This window comes from Bubalus kerabau, chromosome 3 (genome assembly GCF_029407905.1).
Source record: "Bubalus kerabau isolate K-KA32 ecotype Philippines breed swamp buffalo chromosome 3, PCC_UOA_SB_1v2, whole genome shotgun sequence".
Classification (NCBI taxonomy): domain Eukaryota; kingdom Metazoa; phylum Chordata; class Mammalia; order Artiodactyla; family Bovidae; genus Bubalus; species Bubalus kerabau.
Window position 1 is genome coordinate 34,996,292 of NC_073626.1, and position 25,422 is coordinate 35,021,713.

At 46.2% G+C, this 25,422-nt stretch overlaps 2 protein-coding genes across 4 annotated transcripts in view; one reads left to right on the top strand and one right to left on the bottom strand.

Annotated features, from left to right (window-relative positions):
• Positions 1 to 17,992, top strand: part of XPO5 (exportin 5) — a 44,929-nt gene extending 26,937 nt beyond the window's left edge. The window contains exons 20-32 of the mRNA XM_055571340.1: positions 617 to 798; positions 8,423 to 8,523; positions 10,256 to 10,352; positions 10,988 to 11,138; positions 11,650 to 11,733; positions 12,534 to 12,580; positions 13,314 to 13,411; positions 14,034 to 14,096; positions 14,962 to 15,044; positions 15,472 to 15,579; positions 15,712 to 15,849; positions 16,032 to 16,196; positions 16,346 to 17,992. Of these exons, the coding sequence (XP_055427315.1) occupies positions 617 to 798; positions 8,423 to 8,523; positions 10,256 to 10,352; positions 10,988 to 11,138; positions 11,650 to 11,733; positions 12,534 to 12,580; positions 13,314 to 13,411; positions 14,034 to 14,096; positions 14,962 to 15,044; positions 15,472 to 15,579; positions 15,712 to 15,849; positions 16,032 to 16,196; positions 16,346 to 16,480 (1,452 nt within the window). The 3' untranslated portion in view covers positions 16,481 to 17,992. The remainder of the gene's footprint in view (positions 1 to 616; positions 799 to 8,422; positions 8,524 to 10,255; positions 10,353 to 10,987; positions 11,139 to 11,649; positions 11,734 to 12,533; positions 12,581 to 13,313; positions 13,412 to 14,033; positions 14,097 to 14,961; positions 15,045 to 15,471; positions 15,580 to 15,711; positions 15,850 to 16,031; positions 16,197 to 16,345) is intronic.
• On the bottom strand, positions 16,708 to 25,400 carry POLR1C (RNA polymerase I and III subunit C). 3 transcript variants are annotated; one of them, XM_055571333.1, is made up of 10 exons: positions 25,236 to 25,400; positions 25,045 to 25,116; positions 20,503 to 20,610; positions 20,159 to 20,291; positions 19,772 to 19,891; positions 19,534 to 19,686; positions 19,241 to 19,390; positions 19,008 to 19,124; positions 18,762 to 18,894; positions 16,708 to 17,837 (listed from the first exon to the last, which is right to left on the bottom strand). In XM_055571333.1, exons 1-9 carry the CDS (start codon positions 25,302 to 25,304, stop codon positions 18,776 to 18,778), a joined length of 1,041 nt encoding a protein of 346 aa, XP_055427308.1. In that variant the 5' UTR covers positions 25,305 to 25,400; the 3' UTR covers positions 16,708 to 17,837; positions 18,762 to 18,775. The 3 variants fall into 3 exon arrangements, with proteins under 3 accessions (XP_055427308.1, XP_055427307.1, XP_055427309.1); XM_055571332.1 differs by lacking the exon at positions 16,708 to 17,837 and having other exon boundaries at positions 18,539 to 18,894; positions 25,236 to 25,399; XM_055571334.1 differs by lacking the exons at positions 16,708 to 17,837; positions 20,503 to 20,610 and having other exon boundaries at positions 18,539 to 18,894.
• Between the last annotated feature and the right edge of the window lie 22 nt (positions 25,401 to 25,422).

A 25,422-nucleotide genomic window follows, 5' to 3' on the forward strand; every position in this document is an offset into this window, starting at 1 on the left:
AGAATTGGACATGACTGAGCACAAAAACACAACACAGCGTAAAGTCCTAAATGATGGCCTGACTTGCAAACCTGAGATTTTCCAGTTCTTTGCTTTTCAAATGAGCATTGTTCTTGGCTCCATTATGGCAAAAAATCTTATTAGTTAACCTGGCAAGTTGTCAGTTGATGGAAAGTACTATGAGTGAGGATTAAGGCAAACCTATGAAGGCCTAAACTCAAGGGTGCAAGACCAACTCAAAACCAATATGAAATGTTGTTAGGGTAAACAGTTTTGAAGCATGTCCAGCCTACCGCCATTCCACCCTGAATGTGCCGAGTCTCGTCTGAAGCATGTCCAGGCCACCTTTGGGTCCTCAGGAGGGTCACCACAGCCTCTAGGACATCCTTGTGAAAGGGACGCTTCTGGAACCTACCACTGGTCTTGAAGATGGCATTGAATGGGTCCCTTTTGGACTTGACCTTAAAGAAAGAAACAAGAATGGTGGGGGCTGGGGAGCATCTTTCCTTCTCTCCAACTTTTGTGTCACTTTCCCCATAATCTTGCAAAGATCTAATAGCACTGTGGTCTTTTCTTCCCCTTTTATGTTTACTTCTCATGTTCTGTTTTTCTGTAGATGAGCTTTTGTGTTTATAGCATCCTGGGTGTTATGAAACGAACTTGCTGGCCCACTGACCTAGAAGAGGCCAAAGCTGGGGGATTTGTGGTGGCTTATACGCCCACTGGGAACCCAATATTCCGTAACCCCTGCACAGAACAGATCCTGAAACTTCTTGACAATTTGCTTGCCCTTATAAGGTGAGTCAGACTAAGGGTTTTTCTCTGTTATATTTAAGACTCTTTACCTGACAAATCTCCAAAGCTTAATTTGTTTATATTTTTTCAGACCATTTGGTGGTAAATGAGAGATTAAGTCTTGGTTCTTTCTGGAAGGGCTTTTCTTTTTTAAAAATAACATTGGCTCTCCCTTGTCTAAGTCCTGCATTCCAAGTGAACACATCCATGGGTTCTAATCTCAAAATGGCTTTTCTCATTTTGAGCGCCCCCTGAGTTCTTTTACTTCTTTAAACTTCATTCCCTACCAAGTTTTCTTTAGTCTAAAATGTTGCCGCTAAGGGAATTGTTCATTGGGAGCAGGACAGTTGCTTTCTGTAGTGGTGCTTTTCTGGGTTAGATGTTCACATGAGCTCATCTGGATTTATTAGTAGTGACTATGCTCTCAACTGGACCAGTCATGCCAAAGGAACGCATGGCATCTCTTCCACAGCAGGGTCTTCAGTTTTTATTTCTCAAAGCTGAGTCCTCAGACCAGCAGCATCAGGAGTCACCTGAGAGCTTGGTTAAAATGTAGAATTAGGGTTTCACCCCAGACACACAAAATCTAGACTTACTGATTACTTGATATATGTTTGATGATCCAGGAATAGATAGTCTCTTCAGTGTAAGAAAGCTTCTGGAGAGAAGCAGTTCTTACTGACCAAAGCAAAATGTGATTGCTTTTTTACATCTTATAGTGTTTCTGAGTTCAGGTGAGAGCTCTGTTCCACTGCGTTTTGGCCTCTTACCCTGTGGTGTAAGACCACAGGCGCAATTGGGCAGACCAAATCACTCATGTCTTAGGGATGCTCTGCTGGCAACAGAATCCAAGGTTTTAAGTTAATGCTGACCAAATTGGAGGGCTGGAGTGTCTGAACAAGTTGTCATTGTGGACATGTCTGTGGAAATAGATAATATTTTGTTCTGATTTCAAAAGGAGAAAAGAGATTTCAAAGAAGTATGGCTTGCAAGTTGAGAGGGTAGTAGAATATTTAGTCAAGGAAAGGTTTGTTACCATATATATGTTTCTAAGACCAGAAGCATCTTCTATAGCTTAGAGAAATAAGAAAGTGATGAAGTCAGGCGGCAGGAGACTCACTGACTTTTTAGGCCTGTGGCCAGAGTCCCTGTGGTAGGAACCTAGACTTGAAAATAGGGTGCACCCCTGGTCAGGCAAGGAGACAAGACAGTTGTCAGAGAGTTCAATGCTTTTGGAAAATCCCAAAGTCAATCAAAAGGTATTTTGAAAAATGTTGACTGTAGTTACGAAGTAGTGAGATTCCTTGAGAAGTGTGCCACTGGCGCTGTTAAAAGTTTTGCCTTATTTTTGTAATAAATTTTATCTTGAAGTATCATGTTAATGGTACAGATACACATAAGAAAAGGACACGAATTGTGAGTGCAGGCAGAGGAATTTTGACAAATTGGACACCTCCATGTAATCAGCACCTACATCAATAAACAACCTTACCCAGTGCCTCTCAGTCCTTCCCTGCCCCTCAAGGGTGACCACTGTTCCAACTTCTAACTAACACTTTATCTGGTTTGGGGAGCTTTAATAAATGGAGTCAGAAGCATGCAGTCTTTGTGTCTTGGCTTCTCTTGCTCAGTATCAACGTTCGTGGGGGCATCCACGTTATCGCGTATAGTTGTGGCTTGTCCGTTTCCATGGCTGGTGTGGTATTCCATTGTGTGAGTATGCTCTAACTCATTGATCCACTTAGTGCTGGTGGACTTTTGGGTAGTTTCCAGCATTTTTTTTTTATTACAAAGAATGTAATAAATCTTTTTTTTTTATTACAAAGAACATTTATTACTATTAATGTTCTTAAAAATGTCTTTTTGTGTTGGGTAGGAATAGAATCCTACATATAGGAATGGACTTCCTGGTTTATAAGGTGTGCGTATTTTCAGCTTTCATAGAGTGAATCAAATAGTTTTCAAAAGTTGTACTAATTTACATTTCTGCCAGTTTCTGTATTAACTCCTTGTTAGAAAATTCCTGTTTTAATTCCTTATCAACTGATAATCAAAGGTGTTAGAGCCGCACTGTCTAGTGTGGTAGCCATTAGCCACATAGCTGGCAGCTGAGCACTTAAAACATGGCTTGTCTGAATTGAGATAAACACACCACATTTCAGAAATTTAGTACATAAAGAATTTAAATACCTCATTAATTTTTATATTGCAAACACTGAAATGATGTTCTTTTTATGTGTCAGGTTAAATAACAATATAATTAATTTAAGCTATTTATTTTCACTTTTCAAGTTTGGCTGGCTAGAAAATTTTAAATGGCTTACGTGACTTACATTTTATTTCCACCGGACAGTGTTGTTCTTAGTGGGTTGGATGGAAGATAGATGTGGGGATAGAATTTTCTGGTTCTCAAAAGGTTCATTATCATTCGCTATCTGTTAGAATAACAACTTTTCTGATAAACTTGAAGTTTGTTACATTGTTTCCATATATCTGCAATGTTTTATTGAAATCTTTGTATGTGGGAAGCCCTGGTTAGCCTAGTGATTATACTTTTTTGTTTGTTTGATATATGTATATATTTTGAAATGTTACCACAGTAGATTTAGTTACCTTCATCACCTCACGTGGTTACACGTTTTTTACCCCTCTGTGATCTCTTTTGTAAGATCTCTCTTTCAAACACATAACACAGCATTGTTAGCTGTGGTCGCTGTGTGTATATATCGCCTCTGCAGAGCATGCTCATCTTTTTAATGGAAGTTTGTGCCTCCGACCACCTTCACCCATTTTCCCCACCCCCATCTCCGTCTGGCACCCATCAAACTGGCTCTGTTTCTATGTGTTTGGGTTTTTTGATTCCATATGTAATATCATACTCTATTTGTCTTTTAGTGTCTGGTGTATTTCATGTACATAATGCCCTCAAGGTCCATCATGTTCCAGAGAGCAAGATTTTCTCCTCTGTTGTGGCTGAATAATATACACCTGTGGTATGATGGCTACATTCTTAGCTGATGATGATAAGAATATTTCAGATAGGTACAGATCATGCACAACTTAAAAGTTTTATTGCTTGTCTTCTTCTTTGCCAAACAGTGATTAGTTCCTCTTAATAGTGGAAGCATAGTGCTCTAACTTGCACGTGTGTCAGGAAAGGCGGTATTTTAGGAATCTGACTATTACTAGGGCTTGTTGGACACCCTGCTTATGAACACCTGATCTGGAGTCAGAGATACCAGAGCAGTATGTACTGAGTCCTTCTTCCACTGCATGTGAGTTAGAAGTGCAGTACCGTGGTGCCACCTCCTTAGTGAGAAGTTGTTCAACTTAAAAAAATATATCAGCATAGTATACCATATTAATAGAAAAAGGGGGCGACCCAGTTGATCATCTTAGTTGACATAGAAAAGGCATTTGACAAAATCCAACACCCTGTCAACAGTGTTGTTTTGCAACAGCAAACTAGGACTAAAAGGAAACTTTCTCAACATGAAAATAATTTTTACGAAAAATCCATAGCTTACATTAACACTCAGTGGTGAAAGATATAAAGCTTTTCCTCTGTCATCAGGAACATGAGAAGGATGTCCACTTTCACCACTGTTGTTTAACATTGTGTACTAGAAGCAGATAAGAAATAGAGATAAAGGTGTCCAAATTGGAAAAGAAGCAAAACTATCTCTATGCACAAATGATGATTCTCCCATTTCATGGAAGATCCCCCAAAAAACACCAAAAAAAAACCCAAAACAAAACAAAAACTACTATTGCCAATAAATAAATTCAGCCAAGTTATAGAATACAAGATCAACATACAAAAATCAGTTGTGTTTTTATACACCAGCAATGAAGGATCCCCAAAGGAAATTAAGAACTTGATTACATTTGTAATAGCATTCAGAAGAATAAAGTATCTAGGAATAAATTTAACCAAGGGATATGAAAGACATATTCTGAAAACTAAAAACCATTCCTGGAATTAAAGATGACCTAAAGGGAAAGGCACCCTGTATTCATGGATTGGAAGACTCAAGTTCATTAAGATGGAATATTACCCAAAGCAATCTGAATGTTGAATGCAGTCCCTATTGAAATTCCAACAGTGGAATTCCCTGGCAGTCCAGCGGTCAGGACTGCATCCCCTCTACCGCAGGGGGCACAGGTTTGATCTCTGGTCAGGGAAATAAGGTCCCCCAGGCTGAATGGCAAACAAACAAATTTCCAACAGTGTTTTGTTTTGCAGAAAGCTGATCCTCAGATTCATATGGAATTGCAAGGAGCCCCCAAAAGCCAAAACAGTTTTGAAAAAGAAACACCAAATTGGGAGACTCAGATGTCTCAATTTCAAAACTTATTGCAGAGCTAGAGAAGTCAAAATAGTTTGTAACTGAGAAAGGATAGTGATGGTGCTTTAGTCACCAAGTTGTATCCGACTGATTCTGTGATGCTATGGACTGTATCCCGCCAGGCTCCCCTGTCCATGGGATTTTCCAGGCAAGAATACTGGAGTGGGTTGCCATTTCCCCCTCCAGGGGATCTTCCCAACACAGAGATTTAATGTGCATCTCCTGCTCAGCAGGCCTATTTACCATTGAGCCACCTGAGAAGCCCACTGAGCAGGGTAGACATATAGAAACAGATAATCTCATGAAAATTCGCAAAAGGCTTGAATAGACATGTCTCTGCTGCTGCTGCTGCTAAGTCGTTTCAGTCGTGTCCAACTCTGTGCGACCCCGTAGACAGCAGCCCACCAGGCTCCCCTGTCCCTGGGATTCTCCAGGCAAGAACACTGGAGTGGGTTGCCATTTAGACATGTCTCTAAAGAAGATATACAACGGCCAATATGGCCATGAAAAGATGCTGAACGTCTTTAATCATTCAGTTCAGTTCAGTCGTTCAGTTGTGTCCGACTCTTTGCGACCCCATGAATCGCAGCACGCCAGGCCTCCCTGTCCATCACCAACTCCCGGAGTTCACTCAAACTCATATCCATCGAGTCGGTGATGCCATCCAGCCATCTCATCCTCCGTCGTCCCCTTCTCCTCCTGCCCCCAATCCCTCCCAGCATCAGAGTCTTTTCCAATGAGTCAACTCTTCGCATGAGGTGGCCAAAGTACTGGAGTTTCAGCTTTAGCATCATTCCTTCCAAAGAAATCCCAGGGCTGATCTCCTTTAGAATGGACTGGTTGAATCTCCTTGCAGTCCAAGGGACTCTCAAGAGTCTTCTCCAACACCACAGTTGAAAAGCATTAATTCTTTGGTGCTCAGCCTTCTTCACAGTCCAACTCGCACATCCATACATGACCACAGGAAAAACCATAGTCTTGACTAGACAGACCTTTGTTGGCAAAGTAATGTCTCTGCTTTTGAATATGCTATCTAGGTTGGTCATAACTTTCCTTCCAAGGAGTAAGCGTCTTTTAATTTCATGGCTGCAGTCACCATCTGCAGTGATTTTGGAACTCAAAAATATAAAGTCTCTCACTGTTTCCACTGTTTCCCGTCTATTTCCCATGAAGTGATGGGACCAGATGCCATGATCTTAGTTTTCTGAATGTTGAGCTTTAAGCCAACTTTTTCACTCTCCTCTTTCACTTTCATCAAGAGGCTGTTTAGTTCCTCTTCAGTTTCTGCCATAAGGGTGGTGTCATCTGCATATCTGAGGTTATTGATATTTCTCCCGGCAAATTCAGCGTGTGCTTCTTCCAGCCCAGCGTTTCTTATGATGTACTCTGCATATAAGTTAAATAAGCAGGGTGACAATATACAGCCTTGACGTACTCCTTTTCCTATTTGGAACCAGTCTGTTGTTCCATGTCTAGTTCTAACTGTTGCTTCCTGACCTGCATATAGGTTTCTCAAGAGGCAGGTCAGGTGGTCTAGTATTCCCATCTCTTTCAGAATTTTCCACAGTTTGTTGTGATCCACACAGTCAAAGGCTTTAGTCATTAGGGAAATGCAAATCAAAACTAAAAGAAAGAAACCTCACACCCATCAGGATGGCAACTATCCAAAAATCAGAAAATAAGTGTTAGGAAGGATGTGGAGAAATTGGGACTCTTTTACACTGTTGGTAGGAATGTAAAATAGTACAGCTGCTGTGGAAAACAGCTTGGCAGTTCCTCAAAAATTAAAAATAGTGGGAGTCCCTGGTGGTCTGCTCTCTGGTGGTTAGGACTCTCTGCTTCCACTGCAGGGGGGCCAGTTTCAATCCCTGATCAGAGAACTAAGATCCTGCAGTGCAGCACCCCCAAAAAAAAATTTAATTAAACAATTAAAAATTGGAAACAGAATTACCATATTAAGCAGCAATTCCAGCTCAAGGTATATAGTCAAAAGAATTAAAAATGGGTCGTAAAGAACTATTTATACGCCCATGTTCATAGCAGCATTACTCCCAATAGCTACATAAAATGTGGAAGCAACCAGAGTGTTCCATCAGTTGATGAGTAGGTAAGCAAAATGTGATCTTTACAATGGAATATCGTTCAGCCTTAAAAAGGAGGGAGTTTTTGCAACATGCTACAATATGGGTAAACCTTGACTTGATGCTAAGTGGAATAAGCCAGTCACAAAAACGCACTTTAAAGGAGTGTAGTGACGAATGCATGTGGTTAGGTTTTTTAAAAATTATTGAAGGTTTTCAAAGAATAAGCGTGGTCTAAAATAATCGTGTCCATCTTTTTAAAAGTTACCTATTTGTTTATCCATGTGGCTGTGTCGGGTCCTAGCCACAGCGTGTAGAATCTCTGTTGTGGCACACAGACTCTAGTTACGCTCAGGCTTAGTTGCTCCATCACATACGGGATGGAGCACATCACATCACATCACATCACATCGAACCCGGGTCCCCTGCAATGCACAATGGCTTCCTAACCACTGGACCACCAGGGAAGTCCCTCAGTGTTCCTCTTAAATATTTAATCTGCCTGGTCCATTTTATATTCTAGAATTTTCTGTACATTTGAAATTTTTATAATTAACCTTTGAAAGAAAAATAGATAGCTGTGCTCTCTGGCTGTCGTGTTCAGGGGTGCCGTTGCTGTGGAAGACAGATCAGGTCCGTACTCTTAACAAAGATGATAACTATTCAGGTGAGTCATTTTTGGTGAGGAAGAAATGCTCACGTTAGAAATTGCAGATGCGCCTCTAGGAGGCTAAACAGCTGTCAGAACATTGTTGGGTCCACCCTGATGGATGAGAGACAAAAAATCCTGAAGATGGCGGTATATTACTACCTGCTGTCTGTTCCCGCCTGTGGTCCTGCACCACAGTGCACCTGACATTTCATCCTTAGTCACTGGCAGTCTGAAAACAGAGCGCCCAGGCACTGTCTCAGATTTGAAAGAATTTTGTTTTCCAGCTTTAGACTGAGATGTCCAGCTCTCTCAGAATTTGGTTCTTGTGGTTGATTGCTGTTAGGTGTTGTATACCATACAGATAAACTTAATAGCTTCAAGTCTAACCCCTTCTCCAGGGAAACATTTAAATTCTTCTGCCAAGAATAGTGCTGACAGGAAGATGTCTGTGTAGAAATGCAACATCATTGAATTGTAAGGTAAAATCCAGTCTTGCTTTCTGCAGCAGGCTAAGAAAGTTCACACAGCATTCTTATTTTTTTCAGAACTCACAATACGTTATATGCACCAGAAATGCTAGCCAAAATGGCAGAACCTTTCACAAGGGCTCTGGATATGCTTGAAGTGGAAAAATCTGCTATTTTAGGTAAGAAACCGAATCTTTTTTTTTTTCTTGAAGTTCAGCTTATCCCTAATGCAGCTTCATTGTGCCTTGTGTCCGTTTCTCCTCACCTGGCAGTACCTTGACCACTAGTTTGTTCAGAAATGCACATCTGGAATTCCTCCAGGCTCTCTGGAAACAAACGCATTCACTTCATTATCTTAACATGCAGAGAAGGTCTCCAGAAGCATACACACGCCACATTTACCCCTCCTCCGCTTTAGCTACCAGCTGGTGGTACATGTTAGAGCATTTAGATTGTAAATAAACCATGGTTTTTTTGACCTGAAGGATATTAGCTTACTTTCCTGTCTTTTGTATGGAGGGCAGGGGGAAGGGGAAAAGTAATCAAACAATTAAGCTTAAATAGCTTCAATCGGTAAAATATTATATTTATTATTAAAATTTTAAAGGAATCGTTTCTAAGTCAAGTTTCGCCTTTATCAGAATGTTGCTTTAACTCGTATTTCCCATTAGGAAATGACTTTACAATCATAATCGTGATACGTGCTGTGTAGGAAAGTGACTGGGAGAGAGGGTTTATTGGAAGACCCAACCCAGTCGTGGAGAGGAGTCACAAGGTTGTCTCTGAGTGGAGACTTAGGATGCACAGGAACCAACCAGACTGGGGGAGCAAAAGGAGATGCTGAGCATTCTAAGCAGACAATAATGGCAGATCCTGATCCCCAGGCATTAGGCAGAGAGCTCCATACATCCAGGGAAGAGGAGGCGACTCGTGTGGCTGGAGCACAGAGCAGGGTGATCAGTTAGAAGTTGGAACTGGAGACAATAGACTTGTCTAAACTGTGTGCTGATCTCTGAAAGTTCAGGCTGGCTCTCCATCACAGCCCCCCCAGTGTTTCTTGCCCCGGCTGTCACCTCTGCCTGGGCCTGGCCATGATTAAGCAATCTAATGCGCGTGCCTCAGCCATGACTTAATGACAAGAAGACTGTCGGTTTCCCTTTCCAGGGCCCATCTGTCTTGACCTAAATGATCCTGGGCCATTTCCTTTGGCCCCACTACTTAAGCTCCCTGTTTCAGACACCGGTGAAGATAGAACATCCAAGAAATGTCTTACTATTAGTACAAAAGTAGGTTTTGCTTCACCGCCTATTCCTCTTCCATCCGACTTCCGTTATTCAAAGTAAGCCAGAAACTTGTGCTGTAGAAATGTATGACTGACCAAAACATAGTAGAATGGGTAAACAATTCCCTCTGGCAGCTGCCAGCCAGAAGCAAGGCTGGAAACAAAATTGCCTCTGATTAGAAGTACAGATCTTCTACGGCAGCTCTTTGAGATAAATGGGCTTCATTTTGATCTGCTATACATCTCGGCCCTTTGCATAAATTTTTGCTTGAAAAAGAGATTCTGTGACTTAGAAGGGGTACATTCCAGGTGCTTTATGGAGAGATCATCTGAGGCTGTCATTGTGTACTTCGGTACAAGTTCCATCTGGAGAAACCCAGGCGAAAGTTGGAGTGCTCAGACCTGGACATTTAAATGGCTTTCACCTTTGCCTGCAAAGGCAATGTAACAGTCCCTTCAGGGAAGCTGTTAGCGTCTCCTGCTGGTAGAAGACTTGGTTAGCTGCTTTGCATTTATAGCACCCCATCCCACCCCCCACTCCCCAAACCACCTCTGCCTGCGGAGGGCGCTGGTAGACTGAGAGCCCTCGGCCGTGCAGCAGCGGGTTCCTGACCCATCTTTGTCTGTAGGATTACCTCAGCCTCTCCTGGAACTGAATGACTCTCCTGTCTACAAAACGGTCTTGGAAAGAATGCAGCGTTTCTTCTGCACCCTCTATGAAAACTGGTAAGGAACCCATGCTGCCTTTTCGTGTTCTTCTCCTAGACACGCCCTGTGTAGGAATGGCCTTGGGTTTTACATCTGATCCAGCGTTCTAGTGTACAGGTAATATGAAGACAGAATTTGACTGATGATTCTAGTGTCAAATCAAAATGAACAGGCTGATTTCCTTTTTCTTTTTTTTTAATTGTCACATGTGCCTTTAATCCTAGCCATGACTTGATATGTTAATGCCCACCTGGTCTATTTCCAGTGCATATGATGATGAGATCAGAGTAGAAGATGGGGATGCATGTTCTCAGAGCCCTCTCTACTCATAGCCCACTTTCCGTGGGACGCTAGAGGTGGCGGCCATGTTTGGTGGCCAGGGTCCTGGTTGTGGCGTCAGGGGTGGGGGGTAACTGGCTCTGCTGTCAACAAGTTTCCTTAAAAGTGGTGGGGGCTGGTATTTTCAGTTCTGATAGAAGATGAAGTCCACATCTTCAAAGGATGGTGATTAAACTGAAGTTCTCTTAAGAACGAAATACAACCAATTGCTTTTCTAGCTGAGAAGTCTTCTCGTAGACAGGAGATTCCCAGGGGAGTCAGGGATGGTGGTGACAGATCATGGACTTGATTTTGCCCGTGATCTTCCCTTGCAGTTTCCATATCCTCGGGAAGGCAGGCCCTTCCATGCAGCAGGACTTCTACACTGTGGAGCACCTGGCCACCCAGCTCCTCAGCTCCGCCTTCGTCAACTTGAACAATATTCCTGACTACCGACTCAGACCCATGCTTCATATCCTTTCGAAAGTCCCTGGAAAACCCCCAAAGGGCCAGAAGGTTAAGACAGGAACTGTTCACAGGCACTAGAGGAGGCAGAGCTGAGCTGCGTGAAACGGATGGAATCATTCCTATTCAGTATACAGTAACCACATTAAAAAGACAAGAAGATTGAAGTAAACAGCAGGGAAAACTTGAAAGCAGTTCAGGGGGTCTTGAAACAAGCTCTTTCTCCTTAGAGATATCTTTACCCTCCCACTGCTTGTAAAGATGGAAGATGAAGCTCTTATCCCTTTTCTGTACTTTGTCGGGTGCCTCTCTTTGAAGACACACTCTCATACTGCATTCTCATTCGGATTCTCTGTTTTCATTTGTTTGTTTTGGGGAGTGTCTTTCTTCCCTGAAGTTACAATATAAGGAGAGTGGTGAAGGAGAGCTTATTGTAGTTCCAGCCTCACAGGGGAGCCGTGCTTTAGAACAACAGGGTATGCGCTCGTATGCTAAGGCTCCTTAACCTGCCTCGGCATGGGTCTTTGTGAAGCCTCTGGTGCTCTTCTGTCCCCCGGAGCACTATGAAGCCCTGGTGTCTCCCATCCTTGGACCTCTTTTCACCTACCTCCACGTGGTAAGAGATCAGTCAGGAAAGGGTAGCACAGAGACCTCTTAGAGTGGGTGGCCTCTTGTGAGTCTCAAAAGCTAAGAGCTCCCAGAAGTGTTATCCCTGCCAGGACAGCTGCACATCCGCCCCACTCTGCCCCCCACCCCAACCCTGCACTTCATAGAGCAGCTCACCCAAGAACTAAACTGGTTCCGTTGCCCACCGAGCACATGCAGACTCAGGTTCTGCTCCTGTCCTCCTGTTAACTGAGGAGAGGTGGTCAGCAGAGTGCTGCTCCGGAGTTCTGTTTCCCCAACTCGAATTAAGCAAGGAGACCAGCTGGGCAGAGAATTTGGTGTGTCCAGAAGAGACTCAGGAATTGTAAAATGCTCTTGATCCTTGCCAAGCAAAGAAATGTTTGATATGCTGCCCTTCACTCGGGTTTGGGAGAGGATGTTGTTCCATTGCTGAGTCATGTCTAACACTCTTCAACCCCATGGACTGTAACCCGCCAGGCTCCTCTGTCCGTGGGATTTTCCAGGCAAGAACACTGGAGTGGGCTGTCATTTCCTTCTTCAGGGGATCTTCCCAGACCAGGGATCAAATCCGTGTTTCCTGCATTGTCAGGTGGATTCTTTACCACTGAGCCACCTTGGGAGAGGTTACAGAAACCATATCTGGTTTTTTAACTTTGTGGGATTTCCTAAGGCTCTGCAATTGTTACCTGGACTCATCCTCAGCTAATTCTAACCACTAAGTGGCCCTTAGATATTATCTTTTCCAGCCTTGCCCCCAGTGTAGTGCTTATTTCTGTTTTGTTTTCCCAGAGGCTTTCCCAAAAATGGCAAGTCATCAACCAGAGGAGCCTGCTTTGGTAAGGGAGTATCTCTTCTTGATGGATGAGCTGGCAGCCAGGTTTGGGGTGAGAGAAGACAGCCATAGGGTAGGAAGGATTCTGCCATCCCAGGTCTAGAAGAGTACTGGGTTATAGTCATGCTCAGCCTAAATGGTAGAAGGAAGGATTCTACCATCCCAGGGCTAAAATAGTGGGTTATAGTTATGCTCAGCCGAAACAGTAGATGGCCTGTGACAGGCAGACTCGGCTCAAGCTTTTGTTGGGGGTACCTTCAGCTGCCTTAGGTGAATGCTGAGACATTCCTACCACTTAGGATTTTGATCGAGTCCCCTCAAGCCAACTGGATAGTCACAAGCATTATAATCATGCCCCTCAGTGATCACTGCTGCTGCATACAGGCTTTCTGCAGCTGTGGAGAGCAGGGGTCACCCTTGGTTACGGTGCCTGGGCTTCTCATTGCAGTGGCTTCTCTTGTGGAGCGTGGGCTCTAGGGTGTGTAGGCTCAGTAGTTGTGACACATGGGCTTAGTTGCCCTGTGGCATGTGGGCTCTTCCTAGACCAGGGAGCGAACCTGTGTCCCCTGGGTTGGCAGATGGATTCTTAACCACTGGAAGTCCACTGCTGCCCATTCCTAACGTCCGAGTGGAATGTCGACCAGGGAAGTCAGGAGAAGGAAGTGGGCACAGAGGGCCTGGCTAGGGTCACTGCTTCTTTTGCATTCCCTTGAGCCTTGGTCCCTGATTTTGTGCAGTGGAGAAGATGAGACGACAGATGAAAACCCAGAGTCTCAAGAGATGCTGGAGGAACAACTGGTGAGGATGTTAACCCGAGAAGTCATGGACCTGATCAGTAAGTGGCGTGGGAACCAGGGGTCGAAGACGGGCCTTTTTCTGGAAAAACAGCTGGTCACTCACCTACATGTTTGCAGCAACACGGACAGACTGATAAGAAATAATGAACTAAATAGAGACTAGGTAGCCCTTAAGTCAACTTAAAGACACATTGTGAATTGTGAACTGAATCGTAGTTGTTCATACTAAGGCCAGTACATGAAGAAGTGGTTCAAATAGCAGGAGGAATTTGGATTAATGGTAGGAGTAACTTCCTAGCTTTGTCAAACGGGGAAACTTTTAATTCTTGGACATGCAGGTGGTTATATTTCCTTTTTATTTTTTGGTTAGTTCATTTGTTTGACATCCATAGTACACCAATTATACCTATGAGACCTCCACTCCCAGTCAGTTACTCTTAGGTCATTCTGTAATTTCCCTCCAGTTGATTGAACTTGAAGAGGGACCAGAACACAGTCTGGTCAGATGCTTCGGTTTCTATTGGTGAAGCCGACTTTGTGCCTGGACGGTCCTCTACTTTCCCCCGTCCTCGCCTGCCCAGAGACAGTTTGGGATCCACTGGCCTGAGATGGCTGTTGTCTGGTGATGATCAGCCCAGTAACGCTGCTTTCTTGCTTTAGCTGTGTGCTGTGTTTCAAAGAAAGGTGCTGACCACACTGCTGCTCCCCCTGCAGATGGAGATGGTAAGTGAGGCTGTTGCAGCCCTTGGAGGTCAGCCTTTAAGCTCCTTCTCCTCAATACTGTTACTTCTGTAACCAGGTCAGTTCCCGTAGAAAACATGTCCCTAGCAGGCTGGTGTGGAGGAGACTTTGTACATATACATGTAGCTTTCCCCCGTACTGGCCCCCTTGCTGTATTCTCCCAGCACCATCCCCTCACAGAGACTCTGCACTTGTGATCCCTCTATCCAGATTCTGGATCAATCCATCCAGAATGATTGTTCTCCTAACTATATGCTGGACCATCCCAGTATATTGTTGCTTTTATTCAGGTCTCTGCTCAGATGTCACCTCTGAGGGGTGTCTTTTATGACTATCTTATCAAAAACAGCAACGCCAGCCTCTGGTCTCCTCCTCTGCTCTGTCTTACCAGCACTGATCACTACCTGACATCATGTTTTACTTATATTTTATCAATTACCTCTCTCCCTCACTAGAACTTAACTCTCAACAAGGAAGGGACTTTGTCCTATTATATCCCCAGTAAGTAGGGATTTTGTCCTATTGCTGTTATATTCCCCAGTACGTAAATCAGTGTCTGCTGCAGTGGGTGCTCAAATATTGGTTCAATGATAAAAGAGCCTCAGCATTTGTGGCTTTTTAAGTAACTGTCCAGAAAAAATTGTTTTGCAAGTGTACAGTTAGGTGTATCCCTAGATCTGCCATGGGCCAGGCTTCTACACCCTCTCGTGAGCCTAAGGGGATGTCCCAGTACCTAGAACCACCAGTCAGCCCAGGATCCTCACTCTGCTTTACTCCAGGCTTCTGTCAGAAAGGACAGCCTCTGTTCTGAAAGGATGAACCTTAACATTCTGCTCTCTGCTTACAGATGAAGAGATGATGGCCACAGAGGTAGCCCCTTCGGCCATGGCGGAGCTTACGGACCTGGGGAAATGCCTGATGAAGCATGAGGTGGGTGGAGGGGCAGTTGAGGTTCTCTCCTTGCCCTGCTGGGGAGCCTGCATCCACTTTACTCACTTTCTGGTACCACCAGGAGGGTATCTTGGTAATATTTCTTCATATGGGAAAGGCACAAGGCCCCAGTGTTACGATGCTGGCGTGGGTCAAGGCTCAGATAAACACCCAGGCACAGCGCCACCAGGCCCCGGTGTTCAGCTTCCCCGAGCCTGGGTTCTGTCTCCTTCCTGTACAGGTTTTCTTTTCTATACTGATTGGTTCCTGTTTTTGATGGCCTGATAGACATAGCAGAAATAAACACATCTCTTCAGTAGCTGCTTTTGTCATTTTCCTGCTTACCTAGTGAAACGCTAACCCCTGATGCATAATAGAGAACACTGTGCTTGAGTTCTCATTGTATTCCTTCATCCTTTTCTCTTAGGATGTTTGTACAGCGCTGTTAATTACGGCCTTCAACTCCCTGGCCTGGAAGGACACTCTGTCCTGCCAGAGGACGACCACACAGCTCTGCTGGCCTCTCCTCAAACAAGTACGGTTCCTCATCCCTCCTTCTCACCCCTTATGAAACGCTGGGGTCATGGGGATTGAATCAGTTGGGCGAACTGGGGTGCTGGGGCCTTCAGAGAGTCCCCCTTCACCCTGAGCACAGCTGTCTCCCCAGGTGCTGTCAGGGACACTGCTCGCAGATGCTGTTACATGGCTGTTCACCAGCGTGCTGAAGGGCTTACAGACACATGGGCAGCACGACGGCTGCATGGCTTCCCTGGTCCACCTGGCCTTCCAGATATATGAGGCGCTGGTGAGTGGAGAAAGCCTTCAGGCAGGATGGCTGCAGCTTGATTCCTCACAGGCCGCTTCCAGTCACTTGGGCCTTAATAAACTCAACGCAGGCAGTTGTCAAGTTGCTAGTGCTGCCCCTGAGACGTGGGTGTGGCAGGGCCCAGACCCATGCCATTGAGTGGGTTTATCCCTACTTCTCAGCGGCCCAGGTACCTGGAGATAAGAGCTGTGATGGAGCAGATTCCAGAAATTCAGAAGGACTGTCTGGACCAGTTTGACTGCAAGCTGTTGAACCCCTCTCTGCAGAAAGTGGCTGACAAGCGCCGGAAGGACCAGTTCAAGCGCCTCATTGCTGGGTGCATTGGGGTAGGTCTCACATTTTCCTTAGTGCTCCCAACCACCTTTGCAGTCGCCTCAGAAACCAGCTGTGGTCCTGCCCATTATGGTAGGATAATCCCTAAAGTAACCTACTACTCGAGCCCCAACATTGGTTCTTTCTCTTCTGTCTTCCACAGAAACCCCTGGGCGAGCAATTCCGGAAAGAAGTTCACATTAAGAATCTTCCCTCACTTTTCAAAAAACCAAAGCCAATGCCGGAGACAGATGCGCTGGACGAGGAGGGCGGCCTGGCCACCATCTTTGAACCCTAAATCAAGCTGTCGCGCATCCTTCCTCAACCTTTATTGTCATCTCTTCTTCCCCTGTGTAGCTGATCTCTAGGCCCCTCTCCACTGCCACCTCACTTTCCACCGTCGTCAGCCTGGAAAGAGATCCAGGGCTGGAGCTGGAGAGAGTGGGCCCTGTTTAGGGCCGGAAGTCATTGTGCTCAAGTATCAAGAGAGGGAGTCAGGGCTTACACCATTCTGTCTAGATTTCCCAGGTATCTCCCATCCTCTTTGGAGTTTTGCCTTTTCCCAGAGAGAAAAGCTAGAGCAGAGCGGCCCTTCTCCCCAAGCCCTCCCGCGCCCAGGCAGCCATACACCTGTGCAGAGTGGTAACTAGGGGCGCTGCACCCAGTGCTGCGGCCAGCCAGGCTTGCAGCAAGGGCTCAGCCCCGAACTACTTGTGCCAGAGATTTTCCTGGGTTGTTGCGAATTCCACTGAGCCCCCTTGCTGCTGGGCTGACAGGAACCTTCCCCATTCTCCAGGGGCGTATCTGGGTCAGGTGCTGAACTGAATTTGGCCAGTTCCCACTTTGTTTTGAGCAAGAATCTGGTCGCCTGAGGGGATCTGTGGCCTGAGCCACTGCTAAGCTCTGGGGACAGTAGCAAATGTCCGTCCCTTCAGGGGCCAGGGCTGGGCCAGGGCCTGTAGTGCTCTAACATCCCTTAGAGCTCACACGTTTTGTCCCCCCACGAATCCTCAGTGTTGTTTCCCCAGCCCCCAGGGTCCACTCAGACACAAGAGCCACAGTACCCTATCTAGTGTCATGTGATGTCACTGGCATTCAAGGATAAATCCAGACCAACTAGGCTATATCTGTGACAAGCAGCTAGCCACTGGTCTCCTCTCCTAGGACTAGCTGAGTCCAGGTGCCTTCAAAAATCTCATGGTCTTTTTCGGGTCCTGGTCACTTCCCTCATAGGCCATTTCCAGAAGAAAAAAACATGCCTTCCCATCAGAGCCTATATTGTGAGTCTCCAGTCTGTTCTAGACATCACTGGATGGCCCTATAAGCAGAGGGGACAGGGGTGCGGGAATCAAGTTAATCTACACAGTGTTCACGTGCTCCCCACAGGCCTGGCATCAGCCCAATCCACTGACCAGGCTTTTCAGTGAGAGCATGGACTGAAGCTGCAGCTCTTAGCTGGTGTGGCCCCAGGTCAGGCGGCGGCAGGAAGAGGTGAAGCTGGAAAAGACTTGGCGTCCACGTAGCACCCTCTGTGGCACAGGCTGGGTCCGTCCCCTCTTCCTGGGTGGTGCTTTGGGCTTCCTGTCCACTGTGAAGGCCATCTCCGCATGTTTCCCTCCAGATTTACCAGCTGCCTACTCTTCTCTGTGGTGGGGCTGTGGAGGGTATAGTTGTATTTATTGTGTTGTAATATTTTTAACATCCAGTGACTTCATGCTAGAAGTTTTCTATTGTTTATATAACCTTTTTGTAGAAACATTTAACTGAAGCACATCTGCATGTCAGTAAAAATCTCAGTTTCATACAGAAAGGGCCCCATCTGCCTTTTTCAAGCCAGTGACATACTCCAGGGTCGCTGTTCCTCACGAGCATCTTGCCAAGGGGGCTGGACAGGAGGAACTGACTAGGAGACCTCTCCATCAGGCCCGCCCTCTGAACTAAGAATAGCACGCCAGCCGGAGGATTTCTCTCCATGACACGTAGACCAGGTAGTCCTTGCATCCTCAAGTGTCACTGGTGGCCGGTGGACCTAACCCAGAGGGGCTGTCAAAAGAGAACTGTTCTTCCTGCCTGCGTCTCGATGGCACCATGACTTGACTGCCATGGAACAGCCTCTTCTCTCAGGAACGTCCTCACCTATTCCTATCCAGGAAATAGGTGAGCAGCACGTACTGTTTTTCTGTGGTCTGCTTGTGCCCCCATTTGGCATTCTCCTGGGGCTTCAGAGGTACTTGGCCCTGACCTGCAGTCATGTCTGAGGCCAAAATTCCTAACTGCTAAATAATGCCAAATCTCTTCTGAGGTGGGGCCCCATGTTTCTGGATGGAAACTGAAGAAACGGTCTCCAAGAAAAGGATTTTTGTCTGGATGTGAGTTTATTTACACCAAGGCCTTACAAAGGCATAAAAGTCACATTTTGTGGCACATTTAACAAAATGTATTGACTGAAATAAAGCTGGAATTGTCCCCAGAAAACCCAGGCCCCCTAGTCTCTCTGGGCTCTCAGCAGCAGTCCTGCAGGGGCAGGGCAGAACCTGAAGTCTCCAGCTTGCCTCAGGAATATCCAATCCCAGCCATACCATCCAGCGTGGCCTTAGTCCATCTGAACCGCATCCAGTTCGTCCAGGAACCGCTGACACTTCCCCATCAGCACCTTGATGGCTTCACTCACCAGCACGTCTGGTGGCAACACCCCTGTGGACTCAACAGAAACTGGGGACCAGAGAGAAACGTGCCTTACACACACTGCTAGATTCCACATCTAACCTCCAGCAAACTGCGGCACCAAAGAACCACCACCGCCCCACCCTCAACTTGAAACTCACAGATATAATGGTCTCGAACACGCGCAAGCCGTACAACCTTCTTTAGCTTCTCATTCCGGAAGACTTCCCTGCTAAAGGTATCTAGCCGGGGATTAGCAACTCTGGCCACCTTTTTACCTAATGAAAACAAACCATATTATAAATACATGAGCCCACAACTTGAATTTCTCTCTGCTACCTTCAAAGGAAATAGGCTTTAGGGCTGGGCTTACATAGCATCCCAAATCTCGTACCTTGGATCTCCTGCACCTCAATAACACCAGGTGAGAAGCAGCGGCTCAGCTCTTCCGCCGCCTCCCCTTCCACAGGCTCCAGCAGGGTGATGTCTGGCAGGAGCCTGTAACTGGCTGTTGCCACAGGTGAAAACTTGGCATGATCTTTGCCTGGAGGAAAGACGGCACTCAGAGCCTGGGAGGAGACACTTCATATTCCCTAAGCTACTGAGCGAAGGCCCAGCGGCTTTCTGCCTGTTGGGAACATCTCAGCAGAGTTGATCATGGCTCACAGTGTAGTCAAAAGGTCTCACCAATGCCCTTGACACAGTGCATGAGCAGGTCAATCTCCTGGCCAGGCCGCAGCTGCGCAATGAGGATGTCGTCGTGCACCGGGCGGATGGCGCCCTCCGGGAAGAGGTCAGCCTGGTTCCCCAGAGGCACCCACGTCATGTGCCTGGTGTACACTGCGGGGAGCACATCACACCTGAGCCCTTGAAACGCGCCCACCAGGGAGCAAGCCCCCCTCCCCCCGCAGCCCCCAGCGTGCACCTCTGTGGTTGACATAGAGCTCATTGGGGTCAGAGGAGTCTTTAGCAGCGTGGGGGTTCCGCGTGCACCTGACCTGCAGCCGGAACTGCAGGGTGTCGATCTCTGTGCCGCCTTCGTCTCCTGCACAAAGGGGGAAGGTGGGGCTCTCTCAGCGCTGACGGAGACATCAGCGCCTGGCATATTCCTCTCATTCTCTTGGCAAACACAGGAAGGGCAAGGGTAAGTGTTCTCACAGAGAAGAGCATGGATGCACCCCAAGATTGGTAATGGACACAGGGTCCCAAGGTAGATAATAGAGGATTCAAACACTGGCAGTCTAATTCCAGAATCTCTTTCAGAGGAGCACAGCCCCACTTTTCCCCAAATGTCATTTTCTCAAACCCTCACCTTGGTTCCGATATTCAAAAAGACGGGGGTCAGCATGAATGGGGATGAGGCCCAGGCGGTGGGCAAGTATCTCATCCTGGACGATGGACGTGTTGTTGTACACCAGGACCTTCTCCACAGCCATGGTCGGCACCTGCCCAAGGAGAGAGACCCTGCAGTCCCCCCATCAACTCCCCCGTCTCCAGATACAGGGAGACAGAGACCTCATCCTAGGATACATGATGAAAAGTTTACAAAGAATGAGCAGGAGGAATGTTCAGCAACACTGCAAGAACACCACTTGAGACAATTCCCCAAGTGAGCCCCCCCCACAACCCCACCTTTGCCACCGTGCCCACCGATACCTCAGCTAACAGAATGCGCCGAAACGCATTGGCAATGGCTGCGTCGATTCCCACCATGTCAAACTCCAATGAGTTTTCATCCATGTGTACCACATCCACACGGAAATTCTAAAGGTACAGGAGAAACACTAAATGAAGCCTGTTTCTGTATACACAATACCTCCCCCGACCTGACATTCCCCTCAAAAACCTCCCTTTGCCCAGATGTCCCTCATTAGACCTTACTTTCTCCCCCAATCCTTCATTTGATTTTGGAAAAGCCTTCATTTTTATCTTCCATTCATTTAAAACCCTCTGCAGGGACTTCCCCGGTGGTCCAGTTGTTAATGCAAAGGGGACACGGGTTCAATCCCTGGTCCAGGAAGATCCCACACACCATGGAGCAACTAAGCCCATGAACCACAACTACTGAGCCGGCACTCTAGAGCCCATGCTCCACAGGAAGAGAGGCCCCTGCAATAAGAAGCCCTCCCACGGCAGCTAGAGGGCTGCCCCCACTCACTGCAACCAGAGAAAGCCCAGGCACATGAATCAAAGGCCAGGCACAACCAGAAATAACACTTTTTTACAAATTCCTTAAAAAGTAAAAAAATAAAACCTTCTGCAATATGGCTTCCAGCCACATTCACAGAGGCTATGTTACTAAGAACAGGCTCACACACTGCTCACCCAGTTGACACTACTCAATTTTTATCTTACTATACACCTCTGCTACACCTGGCACTGTTGAGAGAAGCCTATTTCCAAACTCGGCTGCCTTGATTTCAGAGCATCAATCTTCTCCTCCTCATCTGACCAATCCTTCTAAATTCACAGTCTTCTACCTACTATATAAATGTTACTGTTTCCCAAGTTTTTGTCTCTCTCCAGTGTGACCTCATGAGAAGGCAATGGCAAGCCACTCCAGTACTCTTGCCTAGAAAATCCCATGGACAAGGAGGAGCCTGGTAGGCTGCAGTCCATGGGGTCGTAAAGAGTCTGACACGACTGAGCGACTTCACTTTCACTTTCACACATTGGAGAAGGAAATGGCAACCCACTCCAGTGTTCTTGCCTGGAGAATCCCAGGGATGGGGGAGCCTGGTGGGCTGCAGTCTATGGGGTCACACAGACTCGGACATGAGAAGTGACTTAGCAGCAGCAGCAGGGTGACCTCAACGCTGCTCATGGTTTCAGCAATTATCTGTATGAACAACTCTTTATATATAAAATCAGTTTGCTGGACTTCACTCACAGGAAACTGAATGCCTCAACATTCCCCTTCCCTAGACTGATTTCTCATTGCTAAATGACCACCACGCATCAGAGCAGTAATTTTACACTCCCCGCGAACAGCCCATATCCAAGCAACCACCAAATTGACCTTTCATCTCCCCTGTGCTCTATTTCATCGTCACAACCTTCGTTCCTGCCTTCAGCCTCAACCTCCCTATGCAACTGTCACAGACTGTGCACAGCCCACAGGACAAGCCTCAAATCCTGCATCTCTAAACTTGCAGATATGGTCCTACTTGCTTAAGAACTCTTCCAGAGCTCCCTAGCACCTCTGGTGCCTAAAATACACTTCAGTCTTGCCTACCACTGAGCTGCTTGGACACTCCTCAGCCTCTGCTCCTTGTTCAAGGCTGAACTTAGATGTCATCTCCTTCAGGAAATCTTCCATACCTCTGCTCCCCATTCCCATTTTGAATTAAGTGTCTGTGTGGGATACCCCCCCAAAAAAAAATCCCGACCTCCACCCCACCCCCATCATCCTTTCTTGCTTCCAGCTGCCTTTGCTGCATTACACTGGAGTCATTTGTTTATGTTGGCCTCATCATACACAGACATTAGGCAAAAGGCAAAGCCACCTCTCCTTGTTTTGCACTGAATGAGATGATGAAGCATGGAGGAATGGCATCAGAAATAGGAATTAAGCCTTGATTAAACTTTGTGACACCTGTATAGGAAACCCTGACTAGAAACCCAACAGAGCTTGGCCAAGCATGCGCAATAAAGAGGCACAGGCTTCTGTACAACCTTCCACACCTGGTGCTTCACTCCAAGGGAAAATTAAGGGGGGGAAAAGGCTCTTAGTGTGGTGGCTTTAGGAGACAGACGCACAAGAGAAGCTGTTATAAAGTGCAATCAAGATCCTACCCATCCTCCCAATAGTAAATAGACTGTCCCTAATCAAAGAAGTCAAGTGGGCCTTAGGAAGCATTACTATGAACAAGGCTAGGGGAGGTGATGGAACTCCAGCTGAACTATTTAAAATCCTAAAAGATGATGCTGTTCAAGTGCAGCACTCAATATGCCAGCAAATTTGGAAAACTAAGCAGTGACCACGACTGGAAAAGGTCAGTTTTCATTCCAATCCCAAAGAAGAGCAATGCCAAAGAATGTCCAAACTACTGCACAACTGAGCTCGTTTCACATGCTAGCAAGATTATGCTCAAAATTCCCCAAGCTAGGCTTCAACAGTATGTGAACCAAGAACTTCCAGATGTTCAAGCTGGATTTAGAAAAGGTAGAGGAACAAGAGATCAAATTGCCAACATCCTGTGGATCATAGAAAAAGCAAGAGAAGTCCAGAAAAACATTTACTTCTGCTTCAATGACTAAACTAAAGCCTTTGACTGTGTGGATCACAACTGTGGAAAATTAGAGAGATGAGAATACCAGACCACATTACCTGCCTCCTGAAAAACCTGTATGCAGATCAGGAAGCAACAGTTAGAACTGGAGATGGAACAATGGACTGGCTCAAAATTGGGGAAGGAGTACATCAAGGCTGTGTATTGTCACCCTGCTTATTTAACTTATATGCAGAGTACTGGCTGAAGCACAAGCTGCAGTCAAGACTGCCAGGAGAAATATCAATAACCTCAGATATGTAGGTGACACCATCCTAACGGCAGAAACTGAAGAGGAACTAAAGAGCCTCTTGATGAAGGTGAAAGAGGAGAGTGAAAAAGCTGGCTTAAAACTCAACATTCAAAAAACTAAGATCATGGCATCTGATCCTATCATTTCATAACAAACAAATGGGGAAAAAATGGAAACAGTGACAGACTTTATTTTCTTGGGCTCCAAAGTCACTGTGGACAGTGACTACAGCCTTGAAAGACACTTGCTCCTTGGAAGAAAAGCTATGACAAAGCTAGACAGCACATTAAAAAGCAGAGACATCACTTTGCTGACAAAGGTCCATATAGTCACAGCTATGGTTTTTCCAGTAGTCATGCATGGATGTGAGAGATGGTTGAGTGCCAAAGAATCGATACCTTTGAACTGTGGTTCTGGAGCAGACTCTTGAGAGTCCCTTAGACAACAAGTAGATTAAACGATCAAACCAGTCAATCCTAAAAGAAATCAACCCTGAATACTCATTGAAGGACTGAGGCTGAAGCTGAAGCTCCAATACTTTGGCCACGTAATGCCAAGAGCTGACTCATTGCAAACAAGTGATGCTGGGAAAGATTGAGGGCAAGAGGAGAAGGGGGCGACAGAGGATAGGATGGTTGGATGGTATCACTGACTCAAAGGACATGAGTTTGAGCAAACTCCAGAAGATACTGAATGACAGGGAAGCTTGGCATGCTGTAGTCCCTGGGGTCACAAAGAGTCAGACACAACTGAACAACAACAAAGAAACCCGCACCCATTCAAGGAATTAAAATAAAGGAGGGGGGCTAGAAAGACCCTCGGGTGGGCTCCTCACTCGTGTGGACACCCGTATTCTTCTGTGAGTGCCTACTTTCCCTACTCCTTAATAAATTGCTTCTTTGTTCTCTCAACACCTCAGTTTCTCTGTGTGACTTTTTTTTTGCACTCCCTGTCCAAATTCTTTTGGACAGGTAGAATAAGAACCTGGACCTTTAATTTAGCCTGTCCCACATCACAAGTATGGTAGGAGACAGACAGACTCCCGTTGAGGAATTTACTCTCAGCCTCCTGTTTGCCCTCCAGAAACGGAAGAAACAACAGAAACAGAGTAAACAGTCTTTGTCTCTTGTAAACATCTTGAAGAAATAATTATAGCAAGGACAAAGCAATGCAAAATCCCTCGTCTGAGTAAGGATTAAGGGATCTCCACTTCCCCCTTTTTAGGATAAGGAAGATACATCACAAGTGCAGAAAGGCTACCTGGGGTCAAAAGTCAGAGGATAATTCCAGGCCATAACGAGTCTTACTCTTCCCAGAAGCCTTCACTTCCAGATTCATCTTGGCTAAGAGATGAGTGTGCACCCCATGGGAGGATCCTGCCCATGTGCCTTTCTACATGTACTTTTCTTTTCAATAAACTTCGTACTTTACTCTGTACCTTCTGCCTCCTCGCCTGAATTCCTTCTTGACTAGGCAGACAAGGTACTAGAGACTCTAGCCCTAACTGCTGGCTCCTGTGGTCGTGGTTAGGACTACCGGTGGGGGAAACTAAGCCCTCTGCTGCTTGCTGCAAGCTGCCCTTTTCTGCTGCGCCTTGGAAATTACAAGAACAGCTTCTAAGGCACAGGTTGCTCATATCACAAAGTCTGATCCCACAGTTCCAGCTCCACCCACCTTCTCAAAGCGGTCCTGGTCCCAGGCATCATCGTAGCCGGAATAGTTACCGGGAAAGTCAGTGGTATGAACCTAGAGCAAAGAGAGACGAGAATGTCCGCGAAGGGGCAGCGAGGCCAAGCCCGTCCTCACCCTGACCCCAACTCATCCCCGATTCACTCTGCTCCCGAGCTGAAGGCCACAAGACTTACATTGCGAACCCCGAACTCCCCTAGAACCACACGGGTCCTCATTTCCTCCACAGCCTGGGCCGCCGCCATTTTCAACTCCTCCACGTGACCAGAGTACCTAACTGATGCGTGCGCACTAGTCTTCCGCCTCCGTTTCTGTAGCAACGCACCACCTCCTAGAATCTTAAATATCGCGAGACTGTGCCTT